Genomic DNA, 18,119 nt, shown 5'->3' with positions numbered 1-18,119 from the left:
CAGACAGGGGAGGTTGGGTGAGTGTGAAATTACTGCACTGAAATAAAAAACCAGGCTGGAGAACTTCATAGCTCTTGGCTATGGAGCCAACAGCTTCCAAGAAGGACTGAGTTCAAAAGACATAATGACCTTAAGAGTGAGATCAAGGAAGAGAAATACAAAGTGATCCATACACAGGCAAGTAACTTTAAACAAACCAAACTTCTGTCAGGATCCAACAGAGGAGAAATGGAGAAAATCGGCCCAGAAATCATGGAAAGTTGTTCTCCTTCAACCTGCCTAGTCCTTTTCATTTCTATCTGAGAATGGAGGCAGGAAGAACACCTGACCCTGCTGCTGGAAGAATTCATTAAACAGAACCAAGTTCCAATCTCCCATTTTCAGCTTTGCTTGATCTCGAGTGGACAGTTGTGAGGCTGGGGAGCGGCTGACTCGAGTGCTCAAACGTCACCCAGCAATTCCAATACTGGCTGGGAGAGCCCAAGCACATCCAAACCCAGCTCCAGGGAGACTGGAAAGAGAGAGGAAGCAGCTGCCTGCACTGGGACTGGATCAGCAATCAGAACCAGCCAAAGCGGGAATTTGGTGCTTTGTAGCACTTGGCTCTGGAACACTGAGGCACAGTAAGACTGGGAGAGGCAACTGCAGTAGCCTCTGTCTTGAGTTTACTGCTGTCAGCAAACACACCCTCGGCAACCAGAGGTACTTTGCAGCACAGCTCCCCCCTCTCACAGAGCCCTGTGCAGAGACAGTGCCCTGGCAGGTGAGAGAAATGCTCAAACAACAGCAGCTGCAGGAAATTCTGGGAGATCTGAGACAATCATGGTCACAGCCTTTCAGAACATCGGCAGAGCAGCCCAGTGCTGCTGACAGCTACAGAGACAAGTGCCCCCATGCCCTTCCCCAAAGAAAGACAACCAGCAGACAGGAAAGTTTCATGCTGCAGAGACCCCAAGCAGCAACAGAACAAGCAAGTGAGGCCGACCTTTTGCCTGTGCACTCTGTCACGGACGTGAGCCCACAGCGGGACGCTGCCCGCACACACCTGCTTCCCTGTGGAATTGGACCGGCTCCTGTAGGTGCAACTCCGCCAGAAATTCCTGAAGACCCCTTGTAAGGAATAGTCAGTAACCAGTAGCTCCCACATCCTGGGACTGCACAGAGGTTCAGGAGGCCAATGGGCAGCAGTGCTTGGCTCCAGTGGCTCAGCAAACCCAAACTGCAGCTCCTGCCAGGGGGGTTCGCTTTTAACTCCGGCAGAACAGATCCGCCCCCGCCTGTGTGCCTGGCCAAGGTCCCCACGAGCTGGCCAGAGTCTGGGCTGTTCCTCCTTCAACTTCCGTGCTGGAAGTTTGGTTTCTTTCAACAACTGCATTCTTTCCCAGAATCAAGAGGAAACCATTTCTGAAGTGACTGGTTTCCTATGGAGGACAACCATGCTCAGTATTCCTGAAAGCTTCATCTCCATCTGCCTAAAAAGTTAGCTGGTTAAGTTGCCAAAACAGCCCTGCTGATGGACACAGTCACAGCCAATCCTCCTGCTCGGAAGCAGTTTTCCATATGTTTTTAGAAGGGAGTCACCGAAAGTGTATTATTTATAGCAGGGACAGAGTGCTTAAGACTGAAGAAGAAGGAGGGGTTTGAATATTTGCCAAAAACATTAAAGGAAGAGTCCAGCAGAATCCAGTTAACAGTTTATTTAAGCTAACAGGTATTACTGGTTATGTCTGAGTACTGACCAGGGAACTCCTGCCACTGCACAGTGAAAGCAAGTAAATAGCTGTTAAAAAATACGAGCCAAACACCAGCCTGCTCTGTCTCAAGAGTGACTTTCACATGGCTGCAAAGGACAAGCAGAAGCAGAGTGCTGGAGCTGAGAGCTCACAGAGACTTCACCCTGCTGGGTAACTGCTGGGGCTGAGCAAGGCCTGTGGACATACCTGAGTGTCCCTGCTGCTGCCTCTTGCTCCCTTCTCCCTGAACTTTGCTGTGGGGCTGCCAGGACTCCTGCCCTCCCCACCTGCTGTTTGATCCCTGCTGGAGAACAGCTGGTACTGAATAGAGCCAGGGAGAACAGGCACCAGGGCTGGCTGACCCGAGCCAACCCTGCATAAATCACTAGCAATAACAGCAATTAAGAACAGCCCCCCCCCCAGTGCTTTTTAAATAACAAAACAAAATGATGGAAGCTATTAAAAGAGCAAAGCTTGAATAAGGTCTCAGCAACACTGAGCGAGACAGGAAGATCAGGTCTAACAGTCTGAAAAGTCACAGTAGGAAACAGTCAACAGGAAACCAAGAGCGTCATTGAGACTTTGAGCTTCAGTCCTGGACCCAACTGATGACTGACCTTCTGGGGCCAGCAAGAGCAACAGAGCAGCTGGAGCAGGAGGTACAGAGCACACAGAGCACAAAGAGCTAGCAAGAGAGATGCTCCAGCACAGAGAGCCTGTGACAAATGGGGTCATGCTGTCTTCTGGCCTGATTAGGAAATCACTGACCTGGAAGAAAGAACATGGAGTAGAAGAATGCAATCCCCAGCCAGCATGGCAAAGGGAGGCAGCTCCCAGCGAGCTGTGCCAGCTCAGGCAGGGCAGGCCCTGTGCAATGGCTGCCTCTGCATCTGACAGTGACATTCACTGCCCCTCTACACAGCTCCTTCAAACAGTGGCTTGGTTTGAATGACAAAAGCACCCGTGCCATCTCCACTGAAACAGAACCACTGTGTTGTTTCCCTGCCCTGTGCAAATAGGACAGACTTACTAAACCCTTCACAGACTGTACTGCAGGGGCTTGTGTGCACAGTCCCCACCAAGAGCTCGTGCTGCACAGGAAAATACAAACCAACCAGTTTGTCTGTTTGCTGCTTCCTCTCTTGTAGCCTGTTCCCTGGTATTTGTGGTGGCAAGGTGCAGCCCCAAATTCACTAATTACTTAAGCCAACACCTCTCTGTATCCTGCCCAAAACGCAACAGAACAAAGCAGCTCAGCACCACGGGGGGTTTTGAGTGCAGGTCTCTGGCCTTTGTAGCAGCTCAGCACTGAATTCAGACAGGGCACAGCAGTCAGAGAGCAGAGCAGAGTGGTGAGGACCTGGGAAAAGGCAAACTGGGGGTGCTAGTCTGGCAAATGCAAGCTAGGCACTAAGAAGGGTGTCTGTGCTTTGCCTTAGGAAACCACCACAGGGAGCTTGATGATAATTTCTTTTTCCCCAGAGAGAAAAGCAAACATATAGAAAGAGGAAAAAGCAAAGAAGTCTCAGCAGAAATGAAAGAGCAAGGGCTGAGGAAACATTAAGGTTATTTATGTTTTTTATCTATTCATTCACATTACTTCTTCCCTTTATTAAATCTCCCTGGCAACTTTACACTCCATCAATTTTGAATTGTAACCGATGTGACATACATGCTGTCAGAGATCTCACTGCTGCTGGAAACTCCCAGTCCAGCCATAACCCCATTCTTCTCACAGCTCCCCACTGACAGGTTAATCTTTCCCACCATCACCCTTTAGCCATGACCCATTGCCTTCTTCATTTCCCCCCTATTTTCATTGCTGGGACACTGTTCTGCTTGAGCAAACTGCTTAAACGAACTCGAGGGTGTAAAAGGTTTCTGAGTTGACACTTGGGAGGTACAGCAGGGAAAACATGGTTTACATGGAAAACAACTTAGTGCCTGAAATAGCCGTGGGCACTGCTATGAGACATCCCAGATAATTAAGCAGATAAGAGTGATTGTTTTGCAAGGCAACAGAGGAATGGTGTTGCACTTCTTCCACAGAATGACTGATCTATGGTCACATCCTCCCTGATTTTCCAGCACTGCTGTGAGAGAGAAGGAAATATTCTGTCTGAGCTGATCGTGCAGAAAAAAGAAAAACAACAAAGGAAACAGCATTTCTTGGAGACACCGACGGGAGGAGCCGGATCCCAGGGTGAAGTATCAGTTTACTCACCAGTCTGTTCCCGGGGCAGTCGTGCTGACCCATGTGCCCACTAAGATGCAGTCTCAGGACCAAACAAAGGCTGCTACACTCAAAACAGGGGGATGTGTCTGCCACGTGAAGTGCAAAATTCAAAGAGCAAAAGAGGCAACCCAAGGGTCAAAGATGGATTGCAAGGGAACAGCAGAAAGAAAATTCCCCGGGGTGTTCACACTGAGAGGAGCTGATGCTTACAGCCTCAGGGCCTCCTATAAAATGATGATCATTCCTTCCTGCCCCAAGTCTCCCAATCATTTCAGTTGCACAGGGTAGCCAGGAATGGTGTTTCTCATGCCTGAGGTGCAGCAGAAGCCCCCAGCCATGTGTGGCCATCCAACACTGCACACCCAGAGCTGCTGTGCCCACAAGGGCTGCTGAGGAATTCACTCCTACATTTCCAGGATGCCCCCCAATTTTAAAACCTCATTGTTTTATTTTTCAGGGATAAAACTTGCAGGTTGGCAAGGAAAGAAACAGCTCTTGCCTGTGGCTATAAATACAGGTAAATAAAATATTGCATTGGAAAAGAAAATATGAGCAATGGAAGCTACTAAAATTGCTGCCCATTCCTGGAAACTTGTGACCACATGGACCAATTTCCAGTCTTCCTTCCTCCAGTGCCATAATGTAACAGAGAGATTTAATAAACATTTTCACAGCCAAGACAGTCCTTGTCTCCTTGATGCATTGTCTTCATCACTGAAGCTCAGAGAATCTGGTGAGTCAGAATTCCCAGTAGTGGGAAGTTGCATATTTACAATAATACATGGCTTAACAATACACTGCAATTTAGCCAAGACAGAAATTCCTCTGCTTTTATCAACAGGAGGATGCAGGCACTCATGTTCTCAGAGTTTTTAACTAAAGGGAATTTATGGAAAAGAAGTCTTACTTCAACTTTACAGACCTTGCCTTTAAACAGACAGACTTTGGCTGAATGAAGACAGTGCAACAAAAACAACAACAAACCAGAAAGCCCAGGATAAACTACCAACTCTAAAGTAAACAAAATTTGGTGTAAAAGCACCTGGAGAATCCTAAAAGAAAATAACTATAAAACCAGCGATTGAAAACTGCTTTAACACAGCATTTACACAGCCAGCCTTCAGCCACAGGCTGCCATCTGATTTTGTTGTTGCATAATTATGGTTTCTTAATCAAGAAATGGTGTTTACTTTAAAAATAAAACTAAACCGAAGTAAAACCTTTAATAATTTTTATCAATCCAAAATCTTACCAGACTGTCTTATGACTTTTCTTTGCAGTTATTCAACAGTGTTTAAAATTCGTGTGATGGAGCAGAAATCATTGAGAATTAAGAGGATGCTCTGGCAGTTTACCAAATTTCTTTACAAATTGTAAAGGGGATGTACAGAAAGCAAGAGAAATTTTGCATGTGCCTTTTATGATATAACAGAATGCAACATTTGCACATTAATCAAAAACACTTTTATTGATTTTTTCCCATTTTTAAACCTTCCCAGTGTTTAGCTTTTTCTAAAAGAATCAAGATGCAATTAATATATGTGTCACCAAAGAGTATTTTTACTTACTAATTTTAATATAAAATGTATTAACAGAATATGCCATTGCTGTGCAGAAAAATGCCCACTCCTGTATGAAGAAAAAAATTGCTTAAAATTTAAAAGATTTGATTTGGTTTTAAAATCATTCTATGTAAAATATTGGGAGGATTTAGTGGGTCAGTGATTTCAGGGTTCTCTGTTATAAGCACACAAATCCCCGGGGCATTTCAGGGCTGCAAACTTGCTCTTTTGTAGTTGCTCATCTCCATGGAAAACAACCTTTGTTAGCGGGAGGGACACAGAGATTTCTGGTCGGGCTGAGACACACACAGGAGACACCCTGTGCTGGCATTTATTGATTTGTACACGAGTTCCCTTCCAAATCCAACCAGGCATTTGAGACAAAAGCTCTCTCTGTGACACGTGGCAGCCTCGGGCTGCAAGGAGGGAGGGAAGGGACAGCCCTGATGGGAGTCATTTGGCCAGTGAACCCTGGCAGAGCAATGGGATCCCACAGGCTGCCCCCAATCCCAGCTGTTCTGCAATCCCAGCCACTGCTCCAGTGATCTCTGCTCTGTACAACAGCCACTCCAGCACAAAGAATGTGCCCTCAGAGCAGCCATTTAAACACCCTCCTGAAGTTGTGGACAGACAGTGCAACAAACTGGAACAAGAGGGGGAACATATGTTCCTGATGTCATCCTCCATGGATGACCGGATCGCTCCTACACAGCAGTTCCCCAAGAGCAGCATCCCTTTGCAATCACCACCTCCCCTCTTGTATTACAAATTTGCCACACAAAGTGACCCACTCCACAGTGGAAATCCCCCTCGGATGCCCCCTGCTGTCATGGACACCATGCCCAGGACATGGCAGTTATCAGGACAATAAGCCTGTCCTTATCAGGACAATAAGCCTGTCCTCCAGGGCCAGGCCAACACATCCATCACCTTCCAGCACATGATTTACAGAGGGGAGAGGATATTCATTACTTCCTCCTGCCACAAATGGAGCATCCTCAGCAGTGCCCAGGGGCAGTGCAGCTCCTGTACTGGGCTGGAAGTTTGGAAGTTAATGGGCAAATGAGAGATCAAAACAAACTTTCTTGAAAAAAAGCAGCTATTCCATAAGGATGCTGAAGCAGGCATAGGGCACAAAGCAAGAGGGAAAAAGCTGCTGCCTTCCTCTCTGTGAGTCACACTGTGTACCTCACTATCTAGACAAAAATCTTCAATACTTAGACACTCAGAATGCAGGAAAACAAACCTCCCTGGTGCGCTCCAGGATTCAAAAGTCCTGTGATGTTTTGCAGAAAGGGTAGCAGGAATGAGCTCAGCACAGTCTTACCTGGATCTGCCCTTTCCCCATGATTCGATCTGTGCTCTCTCCATCCTCTTTGGTGAGCTTGGTTTTGTTGTAGCACTTTTCATAGCACAGAATCCGCAGTGTCTGTGAGCCCTCCAGCTCAATCTCAAACTCCTGCAGGGCACCAGGACAGGAAAGAGCTATGGATGCATCACAGGAGGACACCAGTCTCATAATAATCAATTTAGTCTCCTTAAAATTCATCAGAAGGGAGCACTTAAGGACTGACCAAAACCTCCTCCCTAATGGAGTTGGTCTAGAAAATAAAGCGAAATTGTATTTTGTATATATAAGGTGGTCAAATCAGAGACCTTAGTCAGGTTTCACTGGGTCTCAGCAAAGCATTGTTCAAAGACACAAACTCACCCAACTTCCTTGTAATGAATTTTGCCTGTAAACAGGCAAAAATGTCTATAGCTAATTCTTCCCTCTCTCAACAAATAAACAAAACCACGTCCTTCAACATATTTTCACTTGTGTCTTTAAAAAAAATAATCAAACATGCATCTGTTTAAATGATGAAATGCTGGACAAGACTCATTTGTATCAAATTGTTTGTTTAACTACAGCTAATCCAAGAGAAAATCTTCTGCAAGCCCTGACAGCCAAATGAACCTGGCAGGAAAGGGCTTTCTGAGCAGCAGCAAGTGCAGCACAAGTGCTGAGCATGCAGCAAGTTCTTCCATTGGTGGATCTTCTGCCCATTGTGCATTGATGTTTGGCACATGGAATAAGTCACAGCAAAAAAAATCAAACCTACCTCGTTCCAGTTGGGCTCTGTGGTGTCTCTGTAAACTCTAGTTTTGGCCTTGTTCACAAAATACCCAAAAGAATCCACCTCTAACGTGCAGTACAAATCTGAGGAGGGGAGACAGCAACAGAAACTTAAGAAGTTTCTAGAATCTGCAAATTCACATTAATCACTTCCAGGGTGTGTTTTCAGCTCCACCATCTCTGTATTAGTACCAGTAACATCATTCCATACAAATCTCATCATCTGGATCAGCCCAGTTGCCTTTAGGAAGCTGAAGTACCAGCACAGCTGTATAAATTATGTCAGCACAGACAAGCCCTTCACCTCTATCAAAAATCAGGCATATGGTGTTATCCAATATTCCCCAGATCAATCCACACTGAGCTGAAGGTGTACCCCAGTGAGCAATAAACCTTCCCCAGGTAGATACTGGACCCCATCAACACAGTGATTTCCCTAGAACAGCATCAGTGCAGGATCCCTCAGGGAGCAGGTCAGGGGGCAAAAACCTCATTATTTTTACAAAGTGGTTAAACAGGTGGTATTTGGTGCTTCTGAAGAGCTACTAATGAGCTGTAGACATTGCCCCACCTGTAAGTTATGTCCTAACTTACAAATGTGGTGTCAGGCAGCAGCTGGGCAGTCAGTGGCTCAGCAGGAGGAAGCCAACAGGGATGTACTCCCAGTGCACTCCTTTCCTCCCTGGACTGCACACTTAGCTTGGATATGAACAGGATCCCCAGCCCCAAGGCCAGGTAACCTGGGCAGCTGTTCTAGATTATCCCCACCAATGTCTGGGAATCACAGTTATTCCTACCAGGGTCCTCTTCACTCTAGTCTGTCACCTTTTTTGATCCTTCTGTGAAATCATGTCCCTGAATTTTAGCACCTCTTTCTTCACAACAAAAAATCTGGATGCCAGAGAATGCTGTCCATTCTTTGATTGTAAAACAAAATACAGCTGAAAGAATTCAGTATAAGGGCTGACTTGTTTCTAGAAGAGGTGGGTAATCAGCAAACACTCCTTAAAAACCCAGATTAGGCCTAAAAATAAGTGCTGCATGTTTGACCCTTGATGGTGATCTTTCTGAGAGTTCACAGCAGGAACTTCCAGTTCCCCAAAACCCCTCTCCTCCTCACCATCACCACAGATGCTGCAGTCCTAAATCAGCCCATGCCCAGCTGTCCCAGCATATGACTTATCTAACCCCTGTCAGTACCTCTGCGTGTCACAGAACTGCAACTCACTTGAGCTTTGCTTGAATCCTGTGGCAGAGTGGACAATGACATTCAGGAATCCATAGAGACCCGGGGATTCATCATCTGTACAAAAGACCCAAGGAATTCTGTTACATTCACAGTGGAGCTGAGAGTGATGAGACTGATATTACACAGGTTAATGAGCAGAGGGTAAACTGTCCCTAAGGATGGCAGGAGCACATAACAGCCTTTCTGGCAAGACAGGAGACTGTTCCAGGAGCACTGTCACCTGCAATGCCTTCTGGCAGTGGGAGGCTTCTACAGTGACATTTCTAGGGTCAGCAAGACAGCGTGGAAGAAATTCAAGATAAAATATAAAGTAAAAATATAAAAGTAAAATATAGAGGCTAAGTCTAGACTAGCAGATTAAATAGTAATTTAGGATGGTCTCCAACGGAATTTTGGCCAATTAGTGTTCTTCCAAAGGATTCCCAAGCATAGTTCAAAGCTGTCCCAGGTTAGGACTCCACCAGGTACTCCAGTACCTTGCACAACAGCTGCATATAAGGACCATTTAATAGTCAATGAATATATATTGGAGGATGTTGGGGAATATTTTGCTAATTTAGATGTAGCCACATAACGTGGAGCTTGTATTTTTATTGTTGCAGCATTAGCATTGGGATGACAGACTGTTCTTGTTCCTGCTGCTCTCTCTTGGTATGCCATCATCTACTTCAACTAAACTACACAGACTGGTCACACATGGCCTCAGGTTTTGTTTTACAGGGACTCTCAGTTTGTAACTCATCACCAGGCTGCAGTGGGTAGCAAAAAGAACCAGGGGAATTCACAAAAGCAGGCAGGGGAGAGTTTCACTGCAGCTGCACCATGTGAAAACATAAACCAAAGGTCTTACCTTCCTTATTGATAGTGAGGGGAATGTTGTGGACTGTCTGAAGCTTCACACAGGAGTTTGTCAGCATCTGGAGCTCCACCGATGTGAGTGAGAAGCTTTTAAAGCCTGCCAAGGAGATTCAAAGGGGGAGGAATTCAAATCTAAAGGAGAGGCTGGATACCTTCTCCCTCATGCAGGGCACACACGGGACAGCTGCTCCCTGGGCAGTGCCCAGCGACAGCACGAGGTGCTCAGGGCTGTGCTGCTGCTGCAGCCCAGCTCTGCTGAGGGCACACTGAGTTACTGTGGGGAGTAAAAACACTCAGGATGGTTCACAGGAAACAAGGGGAGGTTCTTACTTTCTTGCAAAGCCAAAAAACACCCCTGCCAAAAAAGTAACTAAGTTTCTTTGGACTGGAGCCAGGTAAAAGCGTGCAGTTGTTCCCTGTACCTGGAATTGCAGGTGCAATTGAGCTCTGATCTCTAGGGTAAATGGGAGCATCTCTACCACACTTATTCTGTGTTCTCCCTACACATTCCCTACATGTTGCTGCAAGCAGATGTCCCCCAAACAGCCTCAGACATGCAGAGACAGGAGACATGCTTGTTGTGCTGGGGATTTCAATGCATATCTCTGATTTTGCAGCTTTTCCTCATCCTCTGGACTCCTGCTCTCCAGTAAGATCACAGTATTTGTATCAATAACAGCCGAGGGACACTCACATTTCTTCTGCTGCTCCCGGATATTCTCCCTCCACTCTGCCCTCTCATAGTCTGATGAAATGAGGAACGTGTAACTCTACCCAGGAAAAGAGAAGAAAATAGTGCATTAGTCTGAGGGCTGGCCTGCCTACCCCCACCCTCCTCCAGAGGTAAGTGCTGGATACACTGTCCTTCTGGCACTCCTGCCACACGTCCTGCATCACAGCTCTGTCAGGACAGGCAGGGCTGTGGAAATGATCCTTTGGCAAAGCACCAGCAGTGCCAGCACAGATAGTCAGAGTCCCACCCTGCCAACAGCAGCCGTGTCCCTGCAGCCATGGGCTCCCATGGCAGCTCTGTGCCGTGCTCACAACACCAGGAACCCCAAAAGCCTCCAGCACAAGCCTAGACACTGGTGCAAGCTGAGGAAGCAGCGACCAGCTCATGGATTGTCACCAAGCAGTAACAGAGACTTGTGAGAATCCTTTGCCACGTGCATGGAAAGGCCACGGTGACAGGTCACAGCACTGCCAGAGCAGGGGATGTGTACAGATCAGTCACAGCCTTACAGGATGTCATCATAACCCTTGGTACAGCAAGGGCTGGGTGTCTGCTGCTTGGAAAGGGCTTCCAGGACAGACAGTTGTGCAACAGCCAATACAACCCCCCCCACACACAGGCCCCCATGGTCTCGGGCACATTGGGGGAGATGGGATGTCCTCTCACCTTCCCGTTGCGGTTGTGCACCCGGAAGGCCATGTTGGGAGACATCAGCAGTAGGAGGGATTCCTGCTCTGAGAGCTTCTTTTTTAACCTCTCAATGACCTTGCTGCCTTTATTGGCCCTCTGGAGGGTGGGGGAGAGAGGGAGACAGAGGACACATGTCATTCTCCAACATCTATCCCATTTACACTAACACATATTTTAAAATCCAGTCCCTCCCCTCTGTGAGTAGGGAAATGGCCCCATGGCAGAAGAAATGCTGTCAACAGGATCCACAGGGCTCCCAGCTGCTCAGGAACATGTTCCTGCAGTACCTCTACACTCACACTCTGCTCTGTTCCCTGACTCCAGCTGTCCCAGATGAAGGTGCAGAGGTGCATGGCCACTGTCCCAGTTACACCCTGTACTTTCTACCCAGAGGCTGCAGCAGCAGCATCGTGTCACCGGGCAGCCACAGCACTGCCAGGCCCTCATTAACTAAGGAGACTGAAAGGAACTTCCCTAGAAGCTGCCCAGAACTCTCCCACTCACCACCCACTGATCTATTTTCATCAGAAGTCACCTAAAATCAGTTTTTCCTGGATAAAACCCGGTTCCAAACCCAGCCATGTGTATTGTTTGGCAGTGATGCACCACAGCGTGTATCTTAAGACACCTGCACCTGGTGAGTAAGAGGTTTCCACAGTGTTCTTCCTAATATCTTCCTTTTTCCAGGAAGCTCTCTCTGAAAGCCAGCCAGGGCAGAGAGGCAGGAGTGTGGGGGATAATCTTGTCACAACATGATCAGTGTTATTCATATCTGGCTCTACACACCAGCAGGCCTTCAGTTTTCAAATTCTTATTTCTCTTTTGGTTCCAGGAATCTAACACCTCTGAGAAAACATGTCTTGCAAGCAAAGAGAAGCCTGGGCCAGACACACCGTGTCTGTGTCAGACTGTTCAGTCAACATAATTGGTGTTCTCCATACATTTGCTGATGCTTTGACATCAGTGAAGTAGGAAAAAGACTTAAAGGTATAACTGAGCTTGCAAAAACTGAAGAATACATGGCTTCTGACCAAAATTACTTGCAGGATCATACTTTAGCAGCCAGAAATTAGTATGTCACACTCCCAGTCCTTCTCCTGTCCACAGCATAAGAGCCCTGCCCTGCACATGGATGCTCAGGGATAGCAGTCACAGGTGGTTTCATGAAGTAGAGGAGCTACTGGGTACAACTACAGGGTGGTTTTGTTTCTGCCTCCTCACAGGGCACCATCATTCAAGCTGTGAATGAGGATGAGCAACGATGGGCTGTAAAGCATCTGGGTATCACAGACCTCTGCTGAACAGCCTGTTCTAACACAACTCCCCACGCTGTGCAGCCCTGGGAGTGCTGCTGCTGTGGCACCTCAGCACAGACACTGGGTCTGTACCTGTCAGGGAGTGCTCAGCCCCTGTTACCTTTTCCCGCTGGATGTCATTCTTGATCTGGGATATCTTGATCTTCATGGCATCCAGCTCCTCATCAGGTACCAGTGGGATATTGGGCACTGCCTCAGACTCATCCACCATTTGGAAGCTGAGGTCAGTGAGTGGGATGTACCATTTGCAGTCATATTGCTGGCTTTTCCTGAAAGGCAGAAAGTCCAAACCTTTTACTATTATTGGTGTTTGACAATACCCACTCCCCCTTCCCAGCTATAGTGCATAAGATACAGATATGGGTCCAACTTTACTGTGATTCCTATGTGGGAAAAGTCTGGCAAAAGGCTGCTTTCCTGTAAGAAAGCCCAGCAGGGCAATAGCCAGCACAAGTACACAAGACAACTCATTTTGATAGGTAGCTCCTTTTATCCTAAGAAACCACAGCCCTCTCCTGCAAACCCTTTCAGTCCCATGTGCTCTCCCTTCAAAGCCTCCATCCAGCCAAAGTTCTAAAGCTGGGCCAAACCTCTGACCTGGCTGCCACCTGTGACCTAAACCCAGGTCTCTTTTGCCCCCCCAAATGGGGCAGGTGAGCCCCACCTCTACTGTCAGGAACATCCACTCTTGGGAACATCCCACTGCTTTGAAGGTTCATTCCTCACAAGCATGTGCTTCAAAAAGGGCAGGCATAACGTTTTGCTTGAGGAGGGCAAGGAGATGAGAGGGGTCTCCATTAGAAGAACATTTACCAAATGAAGAGAAGCCCTATTTGAGGCAGGTATGTTGGTAATGGTTCCTTCCCCTCATTTGTCAAAAATGTCAACAAAACTGTCTTTATAGATGCCCTTTGGGGTTGACAGTCTGTTTATTGCACCTTTGACATTTTTCTGTAAAGCTGTTAACAGGCTGTAGCTGCAAAGCCAAAACTAATAACCTTAGTCACAAAAGAAAGTGAAGAATGTCACCTATCAAAAGAAAGGGGAAGTAGAAAAATTAATGGCATTTGTCCTGAACATCAGCAGCTACAGCATATCCTATTTTCCTAGGAAGGCTCAAGGCAGAGATGGGAGGAATTAACCTTTCCTGAGGGATTAGGACATGGACAAGGTCTCATACAAGAAAAAGTCCTGCCTTGCTGATTGTTCCTTCTCTAAGTACATCTTGTGGGTTTTAGTTACCCAGGTTTGGGGTGTTCACATGCAACTAAAACTGCTGGCTAAACCCAGGACTCTGTTGCAGCTGAGGTGCAAAGCACCCAGTTCAGAAGGAAAATCTCACCCTCCAATCTGCTTCTTGAGCTTGGCACACAGGAACAGATCGGTAAAAAGAAAGACGTGGCGCAGCTTGCGGGCTCCCTCCACCAGCTCCACCATGAAACTGTCCTTCAGCAGCTGCCGGTGCTGGGGAAAAGAGCAGGAAAAATGTGTCAGTGCAACACGAGCTCCAGATCTGGCACCGGGGCAACACATTCCTTAGACGTGACTCCTACCAGAGCAAATTCAGTAAATTTGTCTGATTCAGAAAAAAGAAGACAGCCTATTAAATATCCCTGGCTGTAAACTCTGCTCCCTGCTGCTGCCCTCTCTCCCAGAGGCACAGATGGCCATGCATCTCCTTCAGTACCCAGTGCTGGGTCAGACTTCAGGCTTCTCCCCATCACCTGTTCTGAGCCCGAGTGTAACTCCCTGTGAGTCACTGCCCAGCCTCTGTGTACCGGAGGGCCGGAATCCCCGAATTCCTGAATCTCTGCCAGGGAATCGTCCCCTCTGGAGCCAGCAGAGAGCAGCACACACCGCTTCTCCCAGAGCCACTTCCCAGCCTCTGCATTCAGCTTCAGCCACCTCTCCAGGGACAGAGCTAAGCCCTCCTCGGACACCTCCTCTCCCAGTCACAGCAGAGTTTGTCAACATTAACAGCTGAACAGCAACAGCAGCCATTGCTGCTTCTTCATTACAAGTGCTGCTAAGGGATAATTCCTGAACATGTGTATCCATCAAACTTCTCAGTAGGCCCTTATCAGCCTGTGCTTTAATAGAACCATCTGGATATACCCCCACTCCATGTCTATTGAAATCTCTTTTTATATCATATAAAGACTCGCCAAATCTAGAAAATTCAAAGAAGTTGCACAACTCTGATGCCTTTATTCCTGTTTTTAGTTCCAGGGAGCTTTACAATCTCCTAAAGAAGAGGCACAGATAAGCAGGCATAAGCATTGCTTTCCTAATTCCCTTATGGGGGAGAGTCCACAGTTAAAAGATTAAAAGGCTGGAGTGCTAGCACTTACACAGATGGCTGTGTGCAGGTACCAGTGACCACATCAGGAGTTTCATGCCCTGCTCTATGCTCAGGCCTTCCACTCTGCTGTCAGGATCAACAGGACTCTGCACATCTGGAATAGATAACTCCCACTGATTTCCAAACAGGGCCATTCAACTTTGGGCAAGTTTTATTCCCACCAATATGTGTAACTGTCAGTGTTGCCTCACTTCATGCCCAGTACAAGCAGGAACCATCAGCTTCACCACACGTGCTAAGGCACACTAAGGAACTTTTCCATGACCCAAACTATTTCCTTGTTATTCCAGCTAAGAGGATGCTCCCCTGACACCACCAAGTGACACGTCACACATCCCTCACATGGCCTAGACAGCGCTGTGGCTGCAGACAGGAGAGCTCTGCTGACACTGTCCAGGGCCAGCCAAAACGTCTGAGCTGCCTCACCGTGAGCCCTCCCCAGCCCCACACTCAGGACCTGCCTGTGTGACTCACTCCTGACCTGCTCCATCCCAGTGATCCCCACACTGGGAACAAACACACAAAATTCTGTTTCCACGAGGCAGCTCAGCTCCACGTGCTCAGCACTGCAGCACCAGGAAAGCAGCTCCCCTGAGCCAGGTCAGGACACCCACACCAGAGCTGATGCCTCAGTTTCTCAGGTGATGCCCCCCAGGTTCTGTTCTCTGCGTGACTTAACAAGCCCTGCACACACTCCCTGCCGAGGGTGTGGGAGTACAAACCCCCCACGCTGCCTCTCCTTCCACCTACGGTTCTTCCCATCTCGGCTCTCCAACATGGAAACAAAACCACATCAGTCCTGAGCCCAGCAGGCACCATGGCAGGGAATGCACGGCAAAGAAATGCCCTTGCAGACACAATTCTTGTCTGCACAGCCTGCATTTTCCTGTCTGCAGCTGCACCACAATGACCTGTTAAAGCACCCAGAGCAGTGTCAGCAGCTCATCTGGGTGCTGCCTTCCCTGACACAAAGGTCCTGGAAATCTATGAGCAGCAGCAGCAAAAGCTGCACCTTTCCCATCGCTGTGGGAAGCAAGGCTGCTCCCCAGCAGAATGTTGCACCATCTCTGGGCAGGACTCTGTGGAGATCTGGCATCCAGCAGTGATACAGGCTCAGAAGGGCCTGTACATATGTTAGTGTTTATTTTTAGGTGGGTGTGATCCTCCTGGCTCCTCCTCAGTGGTTTTGGGGCGAACGCCTCACTGCATTAATGCCTCTGCTGCTTGTGCACGCCTTCCCCTCCTGCATGGTGAACAAACCCCAGGTAGGAAACTGGAAACACTGAGCTTTAAAATAAATAAACAGGAGGAGGTATGTTATCAGTAGCAAGAGCACTCCTGAGCTGCAAAGAATTTCATTTGGGAGCAATAATAAGCAGGAAAAGATATTTTCTGAGCAAGCCAAAACCCTGATCTCAGGTTTCTAGATCTGATGCATATTAATTACTCTGCAAATCAGCTCAGCTCCTCTGGGGCTATGAGAATAACTGCTTACTGCCAGCTCAACCTCTGCTCATTGTTTCGTAGGTGTAAAGATGTTCTCACAGCTCACTCATCTCTGTTCCCCAGCAGGATGCAGCACTGTCCTCTCCCTGACTGGCAGGGACATGGCACAGTCCCGACCTGGCCTTCTGCCCACCTCTGCCAGGCACTGGCAGTGTGTGAGGTGAGCCAAGAGCCCAGCCCAGCACCCTGCCAAGAGCACATCGCCCCAAAACCCGAGCAGAGAGCTCAGCCATTTGATGCCAAAACAGGGGCGTGACTCACCAACCTTCACAGTTCCCACCTGTGCTGAGGTGGCCTCAGTCACACTGGGTTTATTTGGGTTTGCACTCCTGGCTACCAAGTGCCCCGACTGACACAGACACAGTGCAACCATGAGGCAGCAAAAAGTCCCACAAAGGGAGCTGGGTGGGAAGACAAGAAGGCTGTATTTCCTAAGCTTGGCTGGAACAGAAGGAAAGAGACGAAAAGGATATATTCCAGTTAGTCACTCAGAGGAAAACACTGAGCCTCCCAGACTTTTCAGTCTTCGTATCTTCTTGCCCATGAGCTAGATGGAAAGGTCTCCCTCCAGCAAGCAGCACGGCTAAACTGCCAGAAGAGCAACCAAGCATCTGAGGAGGAGAGTATGGGAGAAAACATGTGGACCGACTCAGGAAATCTCTCCTCATTACCAGCTTCTCTCAGAAAAGAGGACTTTTGTTATGGCTGGGCACAACAGGCATGTCCCAGGCTGCTCAGCATCCATGGAGCCGAGGAGGGGCACTTCCAGCAAAGGGGCACATCCTCTGTTGCACATTAGTCATCTTGCCGGGAGGTTCAGCAGGTCAGAGGGAAACAATAAAAGGATTTCCCAACTGGCTTACCAGATCCCTGCCAAACCCCACAGTGTGGGAGCAAAGGGCACCTTCCTGGACCTCCTAACATGAGTCAGCCCATCCTCTCCCACCCTGGGGGAGCCAGCAGCCCCCTCAGACAGGACTCCTGCTGGTCAGATGCCTGTGCCACCTCAGCTCCGCAGGTCTTCTCTGGCAGTCTGGGAACCAACACTTTCGTCAACTTCTCCCACCCAGGGCCACCAACTATGCCTTTGGTGGCCTCCTGTTAAACAGGGTCTCCTGAAACACAAGGCCTTTTGGCTGAGTAATCCTGCTGTACATGACATACAATAACCCACATGTGGGAAACCATCTCTCTACCTTGTTTCCAGAGTTATTCTGTTTGTTAGAGGTTGCCAAAGGTGATAATGGTTTCCTAAAACACCCTGAAACAACATAAACTACACAAAACCACATAAACATGCATGAAAATCTAAGCTTAGGGTGAGAGTGGCAGTACAGTGGCAGTGCGAGCCCCTCTCTTCCACAGACAGCCCCCAAGACTGTCGAGTGTCCAGCACATGAGCTCAGCTCAGCTACAGAAAGTTGTTCCAGGAAGCCTAGGGGGAAAACTCCCAATTTTGTATCATAATGGACTGAATTAGGATCATCTTCAATCTGTTACCTTCAGTGGCTCTGGCAAAGCTCCTGTACTGGTACAGTGTAAGTCCCAAGCCTCCTCTCCAGGCCCTGCTTTTCTCTGCGTGTTTTTTCACCTGCTTCTTCTCCCACCCACCTCAGTGCTCTGAACAAAGGAGTACCGCTGTTAGTGCTTGGTTATCCTCTTTGGATTGCCTGTTGCTGTCCTCCTCCTCTTACCTCTCTCACTGAGCATCTCCCCCTCCTCTGCTACCAACCTCACGACTACCTGTGTGCTCAT

The 18,119-nt window shown here is 48.1% G+C and overlaps 1 protein-coding gene across 4 annotated transcripts in view; it reads right to left on the bottom strand.

Moving 5' to 3' along the window:
• The window catches only part of BCR (BCR activator of RhoGEF and GTPase), a 98,994-nt gene that overhangs the window by 13,074 nt on the left and 67,801 nt on the right, over positions 1-18,119 (bottom strand). For 3 of the 4 annotated variants that reach the window (XM_032706113.1, XM_032706115.1, XM_032706117.1), the window contains exons 9-16: positions 13,839-13,960; positions 12,597-12,765; positions 11,157-11,276; positions 10,452-10,527; positions 9,750-9,854; positions 8,879-8,953; positions 7,637-7,734; positions 6,859-6,990 (exon numbers count right to left, since the gene is read on the bottom strand). In XM_032706113.1, coding sequence (XP_032562004.1) covers positions 6,859-6,990; positions 7,637-7,734; positions 8,879-8,953; positions 9,750-9,854; positions 10,452-10,527; positions 11,157-11,276; positions 12,597-12,765; positions 13,839-13,960 — 897 coding nt within the window. Of the gene's footprint in view, positions 1-5,388; positions 5,599-6,858; positions 6,991-7,636; positions 7,735-8,878; positions 8,954-9,749; positions 9,855-10,451; positions 10,528-11,156; positions 11,277-12,596; positions 12,766-13,838; positions 13,961-18,119 lie in introns of those variants that run through there. The other variant, XM_032706114.1, reaches the window with a different exon arrangement.

Source organism: Chiroxiphia lanceolata, chromosome 18, assembly GCF_009829145.1.
Source record: "Chiroxiphia lanceolata isolate bChiLan1 chromosome 18, bChiLan1.pri, whole genome shotgun sequence".
Classification (NCBI taxonomy): domain Eukaryota; kingdom Metazoa; phylum Chordata; class Aves; order Passeriformes; family Pipridae; genus Chiroxiphia; species Chiroxiphia lanceolata.
This window is presented reverse-complemented; position numbering and strand designations above follow the sequence as displayed.